General features: G+C 39.6%; 1 protein-coding gene across 20 annotated transcripts in view; it reads left to right on the top strand.

Moving 5' to 3' along the window:
- Nucleotides 1-16,530, top strand: part of LOC122559424 (calcium voltage-gated channel subunit alpha1 C) — a 1,175,809-nt gene that overhangs the window by 145,005 nt on the left and 1,014,274 nt on the right. For 14 of the 20 annotated variants that reach the window (XR_015760447.1, XM_087997307.1, XM_087997306.1 and 11 more), the window contains exons 2-3: nt 11,903-12,227; nt 13,529-13,634. Coding sequence is in view for 19 of the 20 variants with exons in the window: in XM_087997307.1 (XP_087853433.1) it covers nt 11,903-12,227; nt 13,529-13,634 (431 nt within the window). In the remaining variant the exon portion in view is untranslated. Of the gene's footprint in view, nt 1-10,755; nt 11,158-11,902; nt 12,228-13,528; nt 13,635-16,530 lie in introns of those variants that run through there. The other 6 variants (XM_087997316.1, XM_087997315.1, XM_087997311.1 and 3 more) reach the window with 1 other exon arrangement.

Here is a 16,530-nt window from a genome sequence, read left to right as displayed (position 1 = left end):
GCTTGATTGATGCACGTGCAGAACCAATGATGTGTAAAGTTTGGATAGGAACAATGACCTTGAACAAGCACATGGATCAATGAAAGCTGTAAACTCACAAATAGTGCAGGAGCAAAATGTGCTCTGCTCATTGGAACAGTCAGAGAGGTGGTTGGAATTCATAGGTTCTCCGTCTCCAACAAGCAAAGAGATCTCTGAACCTGAGATGGACATGACGGATGTCACCTCATTGATGCTTTTGCCAATGGAAGTAGAGAATAAATTTCTCCTGATGCTTTGGGTGCAAGAGGTAAACCCTTGTGCATTACTCAATGCCCATATGTGATGCAGAGTCAGAGAAACTTGACCCAGTGTTAAAATGGGTAAAAACAAGGACTGCAGATGCTGGAAACCAGAGTCTAGATTAAAGTGGTATTGGAAAAGCACAGCCTGACCTGCTGTGCTTTTCCAGCACCAGTCTAATCTAGACTCCAGTGTTAAAATGCCCCAACATGGCCACAAGAAAAAGGACCAGCCTATGTCCTCAGACTGAGAGGAGGTGAGATGTAGTGATTGTAATAAGGTCAGCCAGGTGTACATTATACAATATGAGTTCCCTGATTGAGGCTGTTAATCTGGTCCGCTAAGGGAGCCTTGGTTGACAGATAAAAAGAGGAGTATCAGACTTTCTGACACTCTAAGGACTGGCTCTGAGGACCAGTGTCCAAGAACTTTCCACGTGTAAATAAAAGGTGGCTTTGTGACACGATACTGTCCCTGTGGAGTTATTTCACCATGCATTCTAGATCTTTTCACTGGACAGTTGCCAACCTTTCTGCATCCTTATGGTTCATTCCTGATCCACCTAAAAAATGCTTTTGCACTTTAAAACTGCATCTTGGGATGCACCAGTAACAATGCAGTTGCAATGTTGCTGTAAGGACACCTTATATTCAGGGACAGGCATGCAGCTGACAGATTTGTTCAGGCTATGTCTCGGGGTTGTTTGGTTGCTCTGTTACTGCTCACTCATGTTGAGCCTCTCTGGGTGTTCACAGCATCCCTGCCTGCTTTGCCTTTTTCTCCTTTTTACCTTCACCAAAAACACCAGGATCACAATATGTCTGTCTTACATTGCTATTTAGTGCAGACACAAAGCCAGGAAGCTTATCATGTTTGTTAGAAGTCTTCAATCAAGTCAAGGGAGACACCCTTCAGTAGCTTTCAGTGTTCATGACACAGGAAGTCAAGGCTTTCATGGGCTCGAAAATGGTAAGTCAGCCACTTGGGGTGGTCAGCATCAGTATCCTCTCCTCATAAGGCGAGCAACCACTAGCAGAGACTCTTTCTGCTCTAATGTGGGCTATTCTGCACTAAGAAAAAAAGAGGTATTGAAGGAGATAAAAGTGACTGACACACAGCTTTTAGTGCTGGTACAAGTGGAGGAGAAATGGGAATGGCAATGGAGAGATCATCGATGCTTCTTGCACAAGCCCTTCATCAGGAATGAGGCTGGGAGCCTCAGGGGTGGAGAGATAAATGGGAAGGGAGTGGGAGTAGGAAGAAGGTAGCTGAGAGTGCAATCGGTGGATGGAGGTGAGATAAAGGTGATAGGTCAGAGGGGAGGGTGGAGCGGATAGGTGGGAAGGAAAATGGACAGATGGGACAGTTCATGAGGGCATTGCTGAGCGGGAAAGTTGGAACTGGGATAAGGTGGGGGGAGAGGAAAAAGGAAACTGGTGCAATCCACATTGATACATGAGGTTGGAGAGTCCTGAGGCAGAAAACGAGGCATTCTTCCTCCAGGCATCGGGTGATAAAGGAGTGGTGATGGAGGAGGCTCAGGATCTGCATGTCCTTGGCAGAGTGGGTGGGGGAATTGATGTTCAGCAACGGGACAGTGAGGTTGGTTGGTGCGGGTGTCCCAGAGATGTTCTCTGAAGCACTCTGTGAGTAGGCGCCCTGTCTCCACAATGTAGAGGAGATCGCATTGGGAGAAATGGATACAGTAAGTGACATGCGTGGAAGTGCAGGTGAAACTTTGATCGATGTGGAAGGCATCTTTGGAGCCTGGGATGGAGGTGAGGGGGGAGGTGTGAGTGCAGGTTTTACAATTCCTGCGGTGGCAATGGAAGGTGCCTGAGTGGAGGGTGGCTTGTTGTGGGGGGGGTGGGGGGGGGGGGGGGGGGTGGGGGTATGCACTTGACAAAGCAGTCGCGGATGGAACGGTCTTTATGGAAAGCAGATCAGGGTGGGGAGGGAGATATATCTCTGGTGGTGGGGTCCGTTTGTAGGTGGTGGAAATTGCGGAGAATGATGCAATGTGTACGGAGATTGGTGGGGTGGAAGGTGAGAACCAGGGGTGTTCTGTCCTTGTTACAGTTAGAGAGGTGGGGTTCGAGGGGCTGAGGAGCGGAAAGTGGATGTTATGTGCTGGAGGGAATCATCAACCACATGGGAGGGAAAATTGCGGACAAAGAAAGAGGCCATCTGGTGTGTTCTGTGGTGGAAGTGGTCCTCCTGGGAGCAGATGCTGCGGAGACAGAGGTATTGGGAATAAAGGATAGCATTTTTGCAGGAAGCAGGGTGAGGGGAGGCGAAATCCAGGTAGCTGTGGGATTCAGTGGGTTTGTAGAAAATGTCAGTGTTAAGTCGGTCACAGTTGATGAAGATGGAGAGGTTCGGGAAGGGGAGGGAGGTGTCACAGATAGTCCAGGTGAATTTCCACCCTGTCCTTAAATTCACCTGGACTTTCAAAAGTGGTATCGTATGGTCACAATAGTGATGGTTAAGGTAATTTATTTCCAGGAAATAATATTTGGTCTATTAAAAATGCAAATGTTACTTTAATATTCCTTTTTCCATCCCTTCAAAATATGTGAAATAATTTAGAATACCTACAATTTGTTTAAAAATCTCACATAACTACTGGATTCACATAACATGATTTGCAATTACATTTACAATTTAGCAATGACGATCAGTTTTTAGGGTGGGGAGGTGAATTTTGGTTAAGCATTTCAATTTGACATGCTGGAGTTCACAGTGAAGTGAACTTGGATGGAGAGGCACTTGGAATCATTCTTTCTGGGATGACTTGACAAGTATAGAAATGTGAGAAAATAAATCATACCTTAGATTTGGTATAATTGATAGTTGTTAATATATGATTGATAACGTTTTAAACAACTTTAGAGTGAAAAAGTATTTCTAGAATCACAAGAAACTCATCTATTCGCTGAATCACCCGTGCATTGCTCTCTTATCTCTCGGTGATTTCACACGCGACTGAGCAAGTTTACGGCCACGGGCACAGCCAACGTTCACCCTGCGCAGCGCGTGGCATTCGGTCGCCCAACGTTCGCCTTGCGCAGCGCGTGGCAGCCGCTCGCCCAAAGTGCGAGGCACTTGCTCACCCAACGTTCGCCCTGCGCATCGCGAGGCACCTGTTTGCCTATCGTTCGCCCTGTGCAGCACGTGGTACCCGCTCGCCCCACGTGCATCCTGCGCAGCGTGACGGGGAGGGCGGCCAGTTGTCAATAGGGAAATCGGGACAGCTGTTCCCCGATTTCTATCACGTCGACTGTAGGATTTATTCCTGATCTCTTAAAGTTGTGTAAATTTATCAAAATTGGTTGCGTCGATTTTTGTTGTATTGGAGGAATCTGAATGTCGTGAGCAGTGGGGCATGAGAATTACCTAACTCACAAGTTGCCCTATTTTAGTTTATTGAAACAATTCGTACATTTGGAAGAGAAAAACTGGGTTGGAGACGGGACTTTTTTTTCCAACACAAGCAAAACTAACTTCGTACAGTGTGTGGAAACTCTAAAAAACGATTCTTTGGCAACCCCCGTGAGGTGCTGCAGAGCTTTACTGCATCCTTCAAATTCGAAAAATGATTGTAAGGCATAGGATTCAAACACAAAATAATTAATTGTTTTGCGATTTATCATCAATTTTATTATTTATAACGTAAATTCATTATACCAATTTATTAAACTTTTTCTTACAATTTTCTACATTGCTCTGAGTGGAGCGATAGGTTTTTTGTCCTAATTAGAATATTTTTTGATTTCTGACATTTTTTGATTTTGTAAAAATCAGTTATAAAAACTTGACAGAGTTTGAGCGAAGTCTGTATAATTTGCAAAACGAATTTCATAGGAATAAATGGACGTTGTTTTCACCTGAACAATTGAAAGATTGTTTTTACAGTGAAAGATTCAGCGTCTTGGCTCTGGTAGTAAAGATGTCGTTGCTTCTCATAAGGGAGAAAGAGGCAAGTAGAGAGGCAGATTTTCTGTTGGCCAGACAGTATTTAATAACGTAGATTGGAGTTACGCACAGTTTTAATGAAATTAAGTAAAATAATTATTCACGAAAAGTTAGACAATTACATACAGAGTCTAACTCCTGAGTATTTATTAAACTGATCCATACTTCACACACTCTCAACTGCACCTCCCCCACACCCCTTGCACTTCCCAGACTCCGACTTACCATTCCCCTGGAATCTGCTCTCCAGGACCCAACGCACCTGACTCTAACCATCTCCCAAGATGGGGCATTTCTTCCACCCGCCCCCAGGACCTGAGCCCAGCCTCCATTGCACCCCCATAACCTGACATCCACATCCCAAGAGCCTAAACAACACCCTCCTTTTTACGATCCCCCGCCGCAGAACATAATGGCCTCCCGTTACCCAACACCACCCGCCAAAACTGATTCTCCCCCAACGACAATTGAACCTGACACCCCTGCTGATGGACATGATCACTCATCCACCTTTGCTGCCAGAACTGAACACCCAGAATCGACACACACCTTCCCTAACCACGACCAAACCCAATTTCTCAAGCCCACTCCAACCTGCTCTGAATACCTATCTGGTCTTATGCCACCTTGCACTCTGCCACCCTACTCGGTTGGCACCCTCGCCAGTTGGTCACTACTTTCCAGGCATCCTGTCCCCTACCGACCTGACATCCTACTTACCTGGCACCCTACCGTCCCACCAGGCTAACATCATACTTATGGTTTTACAGCAGTTGTCAGTGTAGCTGTCTGGACCTTTACATTTCAAAATATGTCAGCTGCTGATGTGAAAAAGGATGTGGTTTGCATTCCTCTGACAGTTCCACAGGAAAGAACTGTGATTGGAATGGAAGTAAGACTCTGTATTTCGGAGAGAGACCTCAGCCAAATTTACTCAGAATTCAGAACGCTCTTTTATAGAAAAGGCACGAAATTGCCACTCCACGGAGAATCTGGCCCAAATGTTTCTTTCCTCATCCTAATTTTAAAAGAAAATGTTTTGATGGAAATTGACAGAAGAGGTGAAAATGGAAATGTTAAGGTTGAAAAAAGCCACTGACATTTCATCACTTTGGGAATAAATGCCCATAATGATGGAGTATATGTATGGTTTAGGGTAAGGTGACAGATTGCAGATGAAGATGATGGAAATTACAAAGAGCTGGGCTGGTACTTTGAAGAAGAGGTAGAAATGATGAAAATAATAATCTTTGTTCAGAAAGGAAATAAGTAGGGGAAAGGTGAAAGGGTATAAGATGTTGGTAGCAGAGGGTAGGGAAAAGTACATTATTGTGAGAAGGAAGAATGCTATTTTTCTTTAACCTGAATGCTTGCAGACATAATTGGCTTTTTTCTTCTCTGTCTTTTTTCTCTGCCTGAAGGCAGACCTGCCCCACAGCACCATAACATCCATAATAACAGGACAGGAATCAGGTCCAGAATCCTCCACAGGTGAAATAAGAATTGATAAACAGATGAGGGTAATTGCTAATGTCTTCTGGTCAGCCAGTGCCTTGATTTCAAAAGTTTATCTTTTTATTCAGATCCTTTCAGAAACTTGCCCCTCTTCTTCCAATTCTCTGTATTGGCCTTTTACATAACCATCACTTCCTTTTCCCACTGCCACCACCACCACCATCACTATTTATAACTGGGCTTTCAGACATCTAGGCAATGAGCTCTGGTATTCTTTCCCAAGCTGTGTGACTTCCATCTGCTCCTTTCCATTGTTTCTTGAAGACTATTTCATCTACGAAGTTTTTGGTCACTCGACAAAAGCTCTCTTTCTTTGGCTCAGTATAATTTTGAATGACTACGTGCCTTGAAACACTTTGCAAAATTTTACGTTAATGAAGGTAGCATATAACTATGATATGAAAATTGTGGCTGGTGCATGAAAAACATCTGGCCTCTTGCCAACTACAATAGGGCCAGCTATTGGAAAGGGGAATAATTAAATTAAACTGATACTGAAGCAAGAGACAAGAACAGGAACAGGGATTAAGCTGTTTAAAAGAGGAAAGTGGATTGAGTGAATAGTTAGAGGCTTAAGGCTTCTGGAAAAGTGAAGAAAACAGAGAACTTGAACTTTATAGTTTTGCGCAAAGCAGTGACTCAAATTCCAGAAAATCTCAATATACCCCACAGCTGCTAAAGGCAAAACCAGTGAAATTAAACGTTGTTCCTTTCACCAGACTGATAAATACTGAGCTCAAAATGATACATTCTGCAAAGATTCTTATTGCGTATTGTCTACTTCAAAAATTACGAGTAAAAATATGCAGCAAAAGAAGTATTTGGAATTTATTTTCCAAAGAATTAAAATTGCCTAATAATAAGTAGTAATTAGAATTTGAATTATTGTTACTATAAATCAATGGTCTTGATGCTACTGCTGAGGATTAATTTTGTCTTAATTCTTTCTGTATATAGGGTAAACCAATTGTAATGTGATTCAACATACTTCAAACTTGCTTATAACAAGGAGGTCTCTTAGTTCCGAAAAGGAATAAATTATTGTTTAAATCTTAATTTTGCTCTTTAAAAATAGGAGAATTTAGGTTTTTTTTACTTGTGCAGTTTAACTATAGACAGTGCATTTTTGGATGCCAAAAGCCAAATTATTATAGAGCTCCACTGTATACTAACTATCAACATTAAAAAGGAGAGAAAGGTAAATATTTTAGCATTACATCTTATTGATTAACAAATCAATTCACAAAAAAATACAAATTTTATCTCTTTTTCCCACTAAATTTTAGAAAATGGTAACAACTGTACAAATTATCACATAATTAGCTTTATTTGTGATTTTTTTCATTATCTACATTAAATTAAGTGAAGTCTATCATAGATAAACAGGCAGTTCAGCTAAATGGGCTGTTCTGTATGTATGCTCCACATAAATCTCTTTGAGTAGTTATTGATTGAAGCATATCAGCATAAATTTTAAAATGAAAGATAGAACTGCAGCTGTTGAAGATGTGAAACAAAAACAGAAATTGCTGAACAAACTCAACACTGGGTCAGTGGACTTGAAACATTAACTCTGCCTTCTCTCCAAGAATACTGCCAGACCTGCTGAATTTCTACAGAAATTTCTCTTTCTATTTCAGCAGAATCACCCTGCTATAGGAAGGATATTACTAAATTGGAAAGAATGCAGAAAAGATTTAAAAGGATGTTACCAGGATGGGAAGGTTTGAGTTATAAGGAGAGACTGGATAGGCTGGGACATTTTTCCCTGCAGTGCAGGAGGTAATGGCCTTATAGAGGTTTTTAAGATCAAGAGAGGCATAGGTAAGGTGAATAACAAAGGCCTTTTCCCTAGGGTATGGGAGTTCAAAATTGGAACATAGGCTTAAGGGAAGAGGTGAAAATTTTAAAAGGGACTTGAGGGGCAATATTTTCACATAGTAGGTGGTGCATATATAGAATGAATTGCCAGAGGAAGTGGGAGATGCAGGTATAGTTCCAATATTTAAAAGACATTATCAGGTATATGAATAGAAAAGGTTTAGAAGGATATGGGCCATACGCAGGCAGATGGGACTAGTTGGGAAACCTAGTCGGCATGGACGAGTTGGACCGAAATATCTGTTTCTGTGCTGCAAAACTCTATGACTCTAATGCTAATCTAACTTCCACTTCAATGACTCTGCCATTTGTTTCAACTACTCCATGTGATAATGCATTCCTCATTCCTGCTACTCCTTAGGTAAAGATATTACTCCTGAATGCACTATTGGTTTATCACTAACTAACTTAATAGCTTCTTATTTCGCTTACTCCTGCAAATGGAAACAATTTCTCCCTATCTAACCAAACAAACCCCTCTGTTATTTCAAAAGTCTCCATATACCTGACCAAACACCTCTATTCAGTAATCCACAGCTTTTTATTTCTTGGAAAAAGAGCAAACTTGTTCAATATATCCTCATAAATATAAACTCTCATCTCTGATATCAAATCCTCTATATCACTTTTGCATGTTCTCCAATGCCTCTATGTTCTCATAATATATATCACAGAACAATGTTGGTATTCAAGTTGAATTCTAAGCAAAGTTCTAAACAAGGTTAATGTGACTTTCCTACTTTTCAGTTCTAGTCCTCTAAAAGTGAACCCATTACTTGATTTGCTTTGTTTATGGTCTTATCACCTGTTTTTGTTTTTAGTGATCTGTATATTAGTGCCCAGCGATCCCTTTGCTTCCCCACCTGGTTTAGTCTATTGCTGTCTAAGCAGCATGTGGCCTTAATTTTCTGAGCAAGAAATTCATTCGTGGCTCAGTTGGTTGCACACCTCTGAGTGACAGCGTTGTGGGCTCAAATCCCATTCCATGAGATAGCATGAAAATCAAGGTGGAAAGTGCACTGAGGGAATGCTGCAATGTTGGTGGTGCTGCCTTTCGCAGATGAGATTTTGCAAAGGAGAGCATTTGAACTATTCCCGGTATCCTAGCCAACATTTATCCCCAAACACTTATCTGTTTACTATTACATTATTACTTGTGTGAAGTTACGATGTGCAAATTGTCTGACCCTTCATTGGCATACATTCAAAAAATATTCCATTGGTTGTACAGTATACTGTGATGTCTGATGGATGCGAAAGGTGCTTCACAAATGCAAGTATTTTTTTCATTTTCAAAATGCAGCAGTCATACTTATTTATAACAAAATTCATTTGCAATTGAAAGCCAAGTTTGTTAATTTTTTAAAAAGTTTTTACTTCAGGATCATAGCCTAAACTTCAATTTGAATATTTTTCCATAAAAGTAGTTGATTTAAATTCAGTTAAAATGTGTTTTTGAATTACTTTGCTCTGTAACCAAAACTTTTCACATCCAAAAGATGGGATTTTAAAAAAATCTTACATCATAACTAAGTGTATAAATTTTCACACAACATCCGGGATCTGAGCAGTATCTTTGCAGAACTTGCCAATGTGCAATCTGTGCCATTTTCACACATGGCATAATTTCAAAGGGCACATTAGTAAATGTAAGGATTTATGATTTTCTTCATTGTTTCAAGAAGTTTGAAAAGAAATGGGTAATTTAACTCTCAATACTATACTTTAGGTATATCTCAAATTGAAATTAGTAACTGCCTTTTCTCTTTGCTCCCATGTTTGATACATCAGTAGTTTTTAGTTTCATGACAGGAAAAAAATACAACTTCCAAGATATGAAAAAAACTAAGCTTGTTTTTCTGGTTATTTGAACATGTCAGGATAATAAATCTGACTTTTTATGGTTTATTTGTTTTATGTTAAATTCATTACTGATACTCTAATTTTAAATATATGGTTAGTCAAGTAAAGTATCTTATAAAATGCTATTACCTTTAAAATTCACACAAGAACATAAACTTCCAAACTGAATAGTGCAACAAAATAGTTTAGAATTAAAGATTAGTCAGCTAGCATTGGAAATAAGTAAGCAACTGCCATATAAATAAATATCTAAAAATAGCAGTACAGGTAGTGTGGTAACATTATAGAATATGGGTTTCTGCAATATATTGAAGTGTGTAATTGAGTGAGGTTATACCTAAATCGAGATAAAATTTACAATCTGGTGGAGTTTGTCACCAAACTTTGGGTTCCTATCCCAATGCATTTATTTACACTTGATTGGTTGTGAAATAAAAATGTAGTTAGCTGGATAAAATAACTGAAGATTTAAACTTATCTCCACCTGTTTCAAGTTCAACTTACTAACTAAATTATCTATAATGAATCAAGAATACAATTTACCCAACCTTATTTGATTCCACCCAGATATTTATTTGTTTCTTACTAATTTATAAGTAACAGTCATAATTATTTACTTCAAGCATCTCCTGCGCCGAAGGAGCTGCTGTTGCTTCCAGTTCTCTTGTCTTAGTTTAGAGAGAAAATTTCATCATAGCTATGACCTGGTGACCTTTGCTTAAATTGAATTTACAACTCAGGAAAACAAAGCTTTTAATGGATAGCAATTACATTTCCAAGCATTTGGCTGATTAACAGAGTTCTTTGAGATTTGGATTCTAGATTTTTTTCATTATAATATGACGCTATTTTCTTCTATGGTTTATACTCACCAAAGGTCAACTGTATAGTTTTGTTTTCTATGACTTAATGAAAATGTATGTATAGAATCTCTTATTCAAAGTCAGTTGATAGGATGACAAAGAAATATTTGTGTCTTTCTATAAGCTTCCGACACGCAATACAAGATATCAACAAGTTGAGTACAAGGATAATTAAGCCAAAAAAGGGAAACAGTTGGCATGAGCTTTTTGTTTTTTTTGGCTTAGGGAGACATTGTCCACTTGCTTATTTTACGTCATGATTCCATAGACTGTTTCCAGGCTCTGGAGACAAAAAAAAACTGTGCTTAGTTTATTTTACACGTAAGAACATCTGGAAACAGTCAGGAGATAGCGCTCAGAGAGCCCTTCCAGCGTTCGTAGGGAATGGCCTGAAAGACTGCATGTTTTCTTTTCTCCGTCTATTTTCCACGCTTCGTTAGGACCTTCCCCCGCCCCCCACTTTTAGCCGTTCCTTACTTATATACAGTAAGACAGGATTTAACCCTCAGAGAGTTGCCCTGGATCTTTTCCCTCCTCCCATAATATCCACTGAACAGAGTGAAAGCGAGCTTGGAATGTGTATGATGTGCTCTCTGTGAAGCCCCGGATGTAGTCAGGATGTGTTGTGAGAAAGAGGGAGGTATAGAGGATCAGTTACTTGCGTTTTATTGTAATAATGGGGATCAGGTAATCGCCGTTCGTGGAACAAAAAAAAATTGGCATATTTAAATGGTGAATGAAAAGGAAAGGATGTATATTCCCGAGGAAAACCATCAAGGTAAGTACTGTGAAACAGAGGAATGGGGAAGAGAGAGAAAGAGGAGCATCGCAAATCTTATTTCCTTAAATATAACCGGTGGGCGTTTAGGCTGTATAGCATTATTTAACAGGCAGTTTGGGAGAATAATATGTTTTATGCACCGTTTTACACTTTTCCCCGCAAAGATTAGTATGCATGTTGAAACATTCGTTCGAAGCATTGCTGCTGCACATGTATTGTACATGAAATTAACATGCGATCAAGTTGTCCGGGCGTTTTATTTAAAGGAAATGCTCTATGGTTAAATACCATAATGCTATTTGGGGGATATTTCGGATGGTATCGTAAAGGTAATACGAACGATATCTAAATTTGGCTGTTTTTGATCGAGCTCCCGGATGATTCATTATTTTTGAACTATGGACGGAGATTTTTTTTCTTCAATTTTTCTGTTAGCATTCGCGAAGGAAATGGCTCCACCATCTGTGAAGTCATTATTTCAGGTTGCAGTTTTTCCTTTTAATCTCAAATCTTGGAGTATTTAAAAATCTGAATGATGTTCTGTACTTTAATAGCTTTGTACATATTTATTTGTGATTTTCAATATTCTGCTGTTTTGATTCGAATTTACTAAGATACTTCTCTTGCTTAAAAATCTACGAATTATCAGAGATTGGCAGCAACTACTTGGAGAAAGGAATACTAGAGGCTACATTTTATAGCATATAATAGCTAAAGTATTATACAACATTTTTTTTTCCAGGCACCAACTATGGTAGCAGCCGAACTGTATTTGCCCATGGCCTTCCAAATGCCAGGACGGACGGTCTGGCACCAGAGCACATCCCAAGTCCTGGAGCTGCCTTGTCGTGGCAAGCAGCCATCGACGCAGCCAGACAAGCCAAAGCCGCTGCGATGATGGGCAACAATATGGTCTCTACGGTCAACTCAACCCAAAGGAAAAGGCAACAGTATAGCAAGCAGAAAAAACAAGCTAACGCCGCGACCACACGTCCACCACGGGCTCTCTTCTGCTTGACACTCAAAAACCCTCTGAGGCGAGCATGTATCAATATTGTCGAATGGAAATATCCTTTAAAATATGAAAATATTCGAAATTGCAAACTGTTAAATATAAAAATGTTTGCAAGCATTAAGGTATGCTGATCCATGGGTACAGCTAGATTGCGATAATTTTATATATATAAATGCAAACGCGCTTTCAAGAAATGGGGAGTAAGAGACCAGACAACCTTTCACGATCTAAAACATGTTTGCAAAGCTCCTTTAACTCATTAATTCATTCCAACGAGGGTCATCAAACTAAATCGCATACGTAGACACTGGTGAGACGTTTGGATAGGTGACAGACCATGGACGAAAGCGAAAACAAGGATGGGATTTCTAAAATTGAGAGTCAATGCAGAAAAGCAAGCCACGGGGCTAATAAGTGAATGGAATTTAATGCGTATCAAGGTTTCTGTAGCAGAATCTTCAATGATCTTAAGTTTATGAAAATACAAAATGGAGGGGGGTGGCATTGGAATAGTCACGTCGAAAGGTAGCAAAAGTGGGAATGAAATTCAACAACACATGAGCTTAGTAGGGATGTTACCGAAGTCTTCCTGGTGGAAAGGATACGAGTTTCTAAGCTGAGTTTAGTGCAAGATTGAAAATAATTTAGTCCCGTGTCCCAATCTTCAGCCGCCCACCAAGGTATAGAGTTGGCAAATCAAATCTGTGGCATGACTGGAGAAGATAACTTCAGATATTTAATTGAAGGAAAGTTCTAATTCAGTACTGAATGATGAACAAGCAAAGAGATAAATGCGGTATTCTCAGCATATGTGTCAACATTTGTGTTTTTTGGAGTGTCTTTGCAGCCGAGCAGCATGCAGATGAGAAATAGGGAGTAGCTGAAAAAATTCTTGCCAACGTAGAGAGCCAGAAGAAAGTCATTGCGGGAGTTTTTCTGGCTATGACTTGATTGGAATAAAACGAGACAGGGCATATTCACGTCGTCATATGTACACTGGGAGTGGCCTGATAATGAATGGACGTTGACATATATGGGAATACTACTTCTAATTTTTTTTCAAACTTATTTTTCAAATATATTTCCACAGAAATAATCATTTTATTCTAAAACTATCCACGCGCATATAAAATTTAAGATTCCTGTCGGGGCCACTTTATTTATTTACTTAAAAAAAACTTGCAATATCCGAACGCAAAGTGCTTGTGCCTTTCTCGTATCTGGAGCTTTCTGGTGAACTTCAAATTACATTCCCTGCATATCATTTAACTTGAAACAAGTAAGATATGTATCTTTGCTTTTGGGTTGTGTTTTTTTTTCTAATTACAACAGTTCCTTAACTCTTAGCCTCAGGCCCTTCGAAATAATTATTCTGCTAACTATTTTCGCTAATTGTGTGGCCTTAGCCGTCTATATACCTTTCCCAGAGGACGACTCGAATGCAACCAATTCCAATCTGGTAAATTCAAAATACTTAGTGTTGGTCTATTAACATGCCCGGTATATTTTGAAATCAAGAAGCATGTGGCTTTTGGAAACGTGTGTGAGTGAGTTGTAAATGGTTGTGATGAGCTGTGTAATACTTTAAGTTATATTGAAAATTTAGTAATGTTTGCCCCCCTCAGGCAGTGAAGGTAAATGATTTCTGTTGGCTGGATGGGTGGTGTTGACTTGTCTGACCCCGCGATGACCCCCCCCCCGCGCGTTGATAATAGTTTGACTTTTAATTTGGAATGCGAACCAAGCTGGTGGTTAGGTTGACACATTGCGATGACTAAAACGGAATTAGATGTGTTTTATCTATTGTGGTTTTTTTTGTGCATAATGTCAAAATCACTTACTACTACTTTTGAAATTTGTGGTTATATTTGAATTATATGAATGATGCATAGGTGATGTTATCAAATTTCCTCTGTTGTAATCCGATCATCATCATCCGATTGATAATGAGTTTGTTCGTGCTCTGTAAAATGGCGGACTGTTTAATCGTGTCTAATCACGACCCGCGCTGCATTGTTAGGGGGCATGTTGGAAAAATTGTGAAGGTAGATTTGTAGATTTAACCTTTTTAAAAAATATTAGTATACTACCACTGATCTGAAAGTAATTTTGTTTCATGGTTTCACTGTAATAGTATAGATGATAAATGGTAAACATTGTCGACCAATTTCTTAAGGGGCCAATATTTCTAAAGAAGCCACGATTAAGATGCTTACCTATATCCTGCGACTATGAACTGTAGTTTGCCTTTAGTATATAAACTAGAACATTTTAGTTTGTGTAAAACGGTTATATTTAGGATATTTAGCATATTTTATAACATACTGTGGGAACAGCTTGCATAATGTTGCGGAGCAGGTGTATGTGTTTAAATCTTAAATGGACAAGATTGTGGCATTGTCAATTAAATAATTCTCTGCAGAAGTACTTGCCATTTGCTGTTTAAAAATTGTTTCATTGCTTAAGTTAACTGACTAATCAAAAATCAAGTGGCACACACTAAGAGCACCACTAACTTTAATCGTGTAGAATATCTTTGGTGTATGTCGATATCTTCCAGTTAGCTGTTAATTATAGGTAACTTTATTTTTGGACCTAATTGATGCCACAGATCACGTGAACGCAAGCTTTAGTGATTTAGCCATTAAATCTGGAATCACTGTTCCACCTTAACCTAGGTTTCTGCATTCTAAGTACTTTTATTTTATTTTGTAATGTGTTCAGTAACTTAAAATACATGGTTTCCATGGCTACTCAATTTAATTTGCATGTGAAGAAATCATTTTGAGATAAATTGCACTGATGAGAATTGAGCAAAGTCATAAAGGCAATTTTTAAAAATTGGTACTTGCACGCAATATTGCCCATTTCTGGTAGCTAGTTAGAAGTGTCAGACACTGCTACTCAAATGAGCTGACATTTTTGGCTGCAAATACTCCAGAGGGCCAGAAATGAAAGTCCCTAGTATGAGCACTGTTGTATTTCTGCTAGTAAGCAAATCATAGAATTTGAGGCATTAATATTCAGAGCTGGTGAAGAAAATTCCAGATTTCATATGAAGAATAATCATCCATTTTAGTAATATTTTAAAATGATTTTAGCCTTTGAAATTATGATTATTTATCGCAATTGGCAGGCCATTGGGGAGAAGAATCTCGTCCTTTTGATGGCAAAAATCCTTTGATGTGGCATCTTGGTTTAGGGGAAACCTGGGGTGGATACAATCATGAAAATCTGAAAATTAGCATACCTAGGAGCTAATAATGTGAAGATTATCTGTCATGTGGATCCCTTGTGAAAGATGTTCCTGTTCTTCCAGTTGAGGTTATTGAGTCCTTTGGACTCGCCATCTCCAGAAAATCAATGACTTGTTATATTACTCTAGTTTCGTGACATCTACACTTTCTTGTGTTATACTGTGTATTCACCCACAAGCTGCCCTTCCCTTTTTTTAAGTATCCATGATTTACGCAGTATTCAATATACAAATATTTGGGCCAGATATTGGTTTCATGCTTGTACTAATGAGTTTCCTCTCACTCTTTCTTGACTATAATGTGTTCTTGTATTCCGGTTGTTGGTCTGCTCACTGAGCTGGTGGGTTTGTTCTCGGACATTTTGCCACCATGCTAGGTAACATCATCACTGAGTCTCCGGTGAAGCATTGGTGTCTTATCCCGCTTGCTATTTATAGGTCTTGGTTTGTTGTGATGTGTGTTATCCATTTTGACCAAGCAGCGAGGAGAGAAGGTGAGGTGAAGCGAGGGCTGCCAGGCAGGGTATGTTTCCTGGCTTTAAAAGGGACTTACCTCGGGAGGCGGGCCTCCATTTTGACAGAGTGCCGAGGAGAGAAGGTGAGGTGAAACGAGGGCTGCCGGGAAGGTAAGGGCTTAATTTATATTTGGGCAGTGGCTGAACCTGAGATACTACACGTGTAGTATCTCCCTCACGTCCCCCTCCTCTAACCAGAAGAAAAAGACTCTGTAAGGTAAGGCTTTTATTTCTTTCTTATCATTCTTTTTCATATATTTAAATACATTGTTTGATTTTAATTAGTTCATATAAAGCTAAGCTTACAATGGCAGGGGACCTCAGACCCATGGCATGTGCCTCTTGCTTGATGTGGGAGCTTAGGAACTTTTCTGATGTTCCTGATTCTTACACTTAGAAGAAGTGTGTTCAGCTGTAGCTCTTATTTGACTGCATGACGGCTCTGGTGCTGCGGATGGACTCACTGGAGCATCCGCGATGCTGAGGAGGTCGTGGATAGCACGTTTAGTGAAATAGTCACACTGCAGGTTAGAATTGCTGAGGGAGACAGTTAATGGGTAACTAAAAGACGGAAAAAGAGTAGG

The sequence above is a fragment of the Chiloscyllium plagiosum genome, unplaced genomic scaffold (assembly GCF_037043375.1).
Source record: "Chiloscyllium plagiosum isolate Xiang-an unplaced genomic scaffold, Cpla_swu_hap1 HiC_scaffold_19, whole genome shotgun sequence".
Classification (NCBI taxonomy): domain Eukaryota; kingdom Metazoa; phylum Chordata; class Chondrichthyes; order Orectolobiformes; family Hemiscylliidae; genus Chiloscyllium; species Chiloscyllium plagiosum.
The sequence above is the reverse complement of the archived record's forward strand: the minus strand, read 5'-3'. Positions and strand labels throughout refer to the sequence as shown.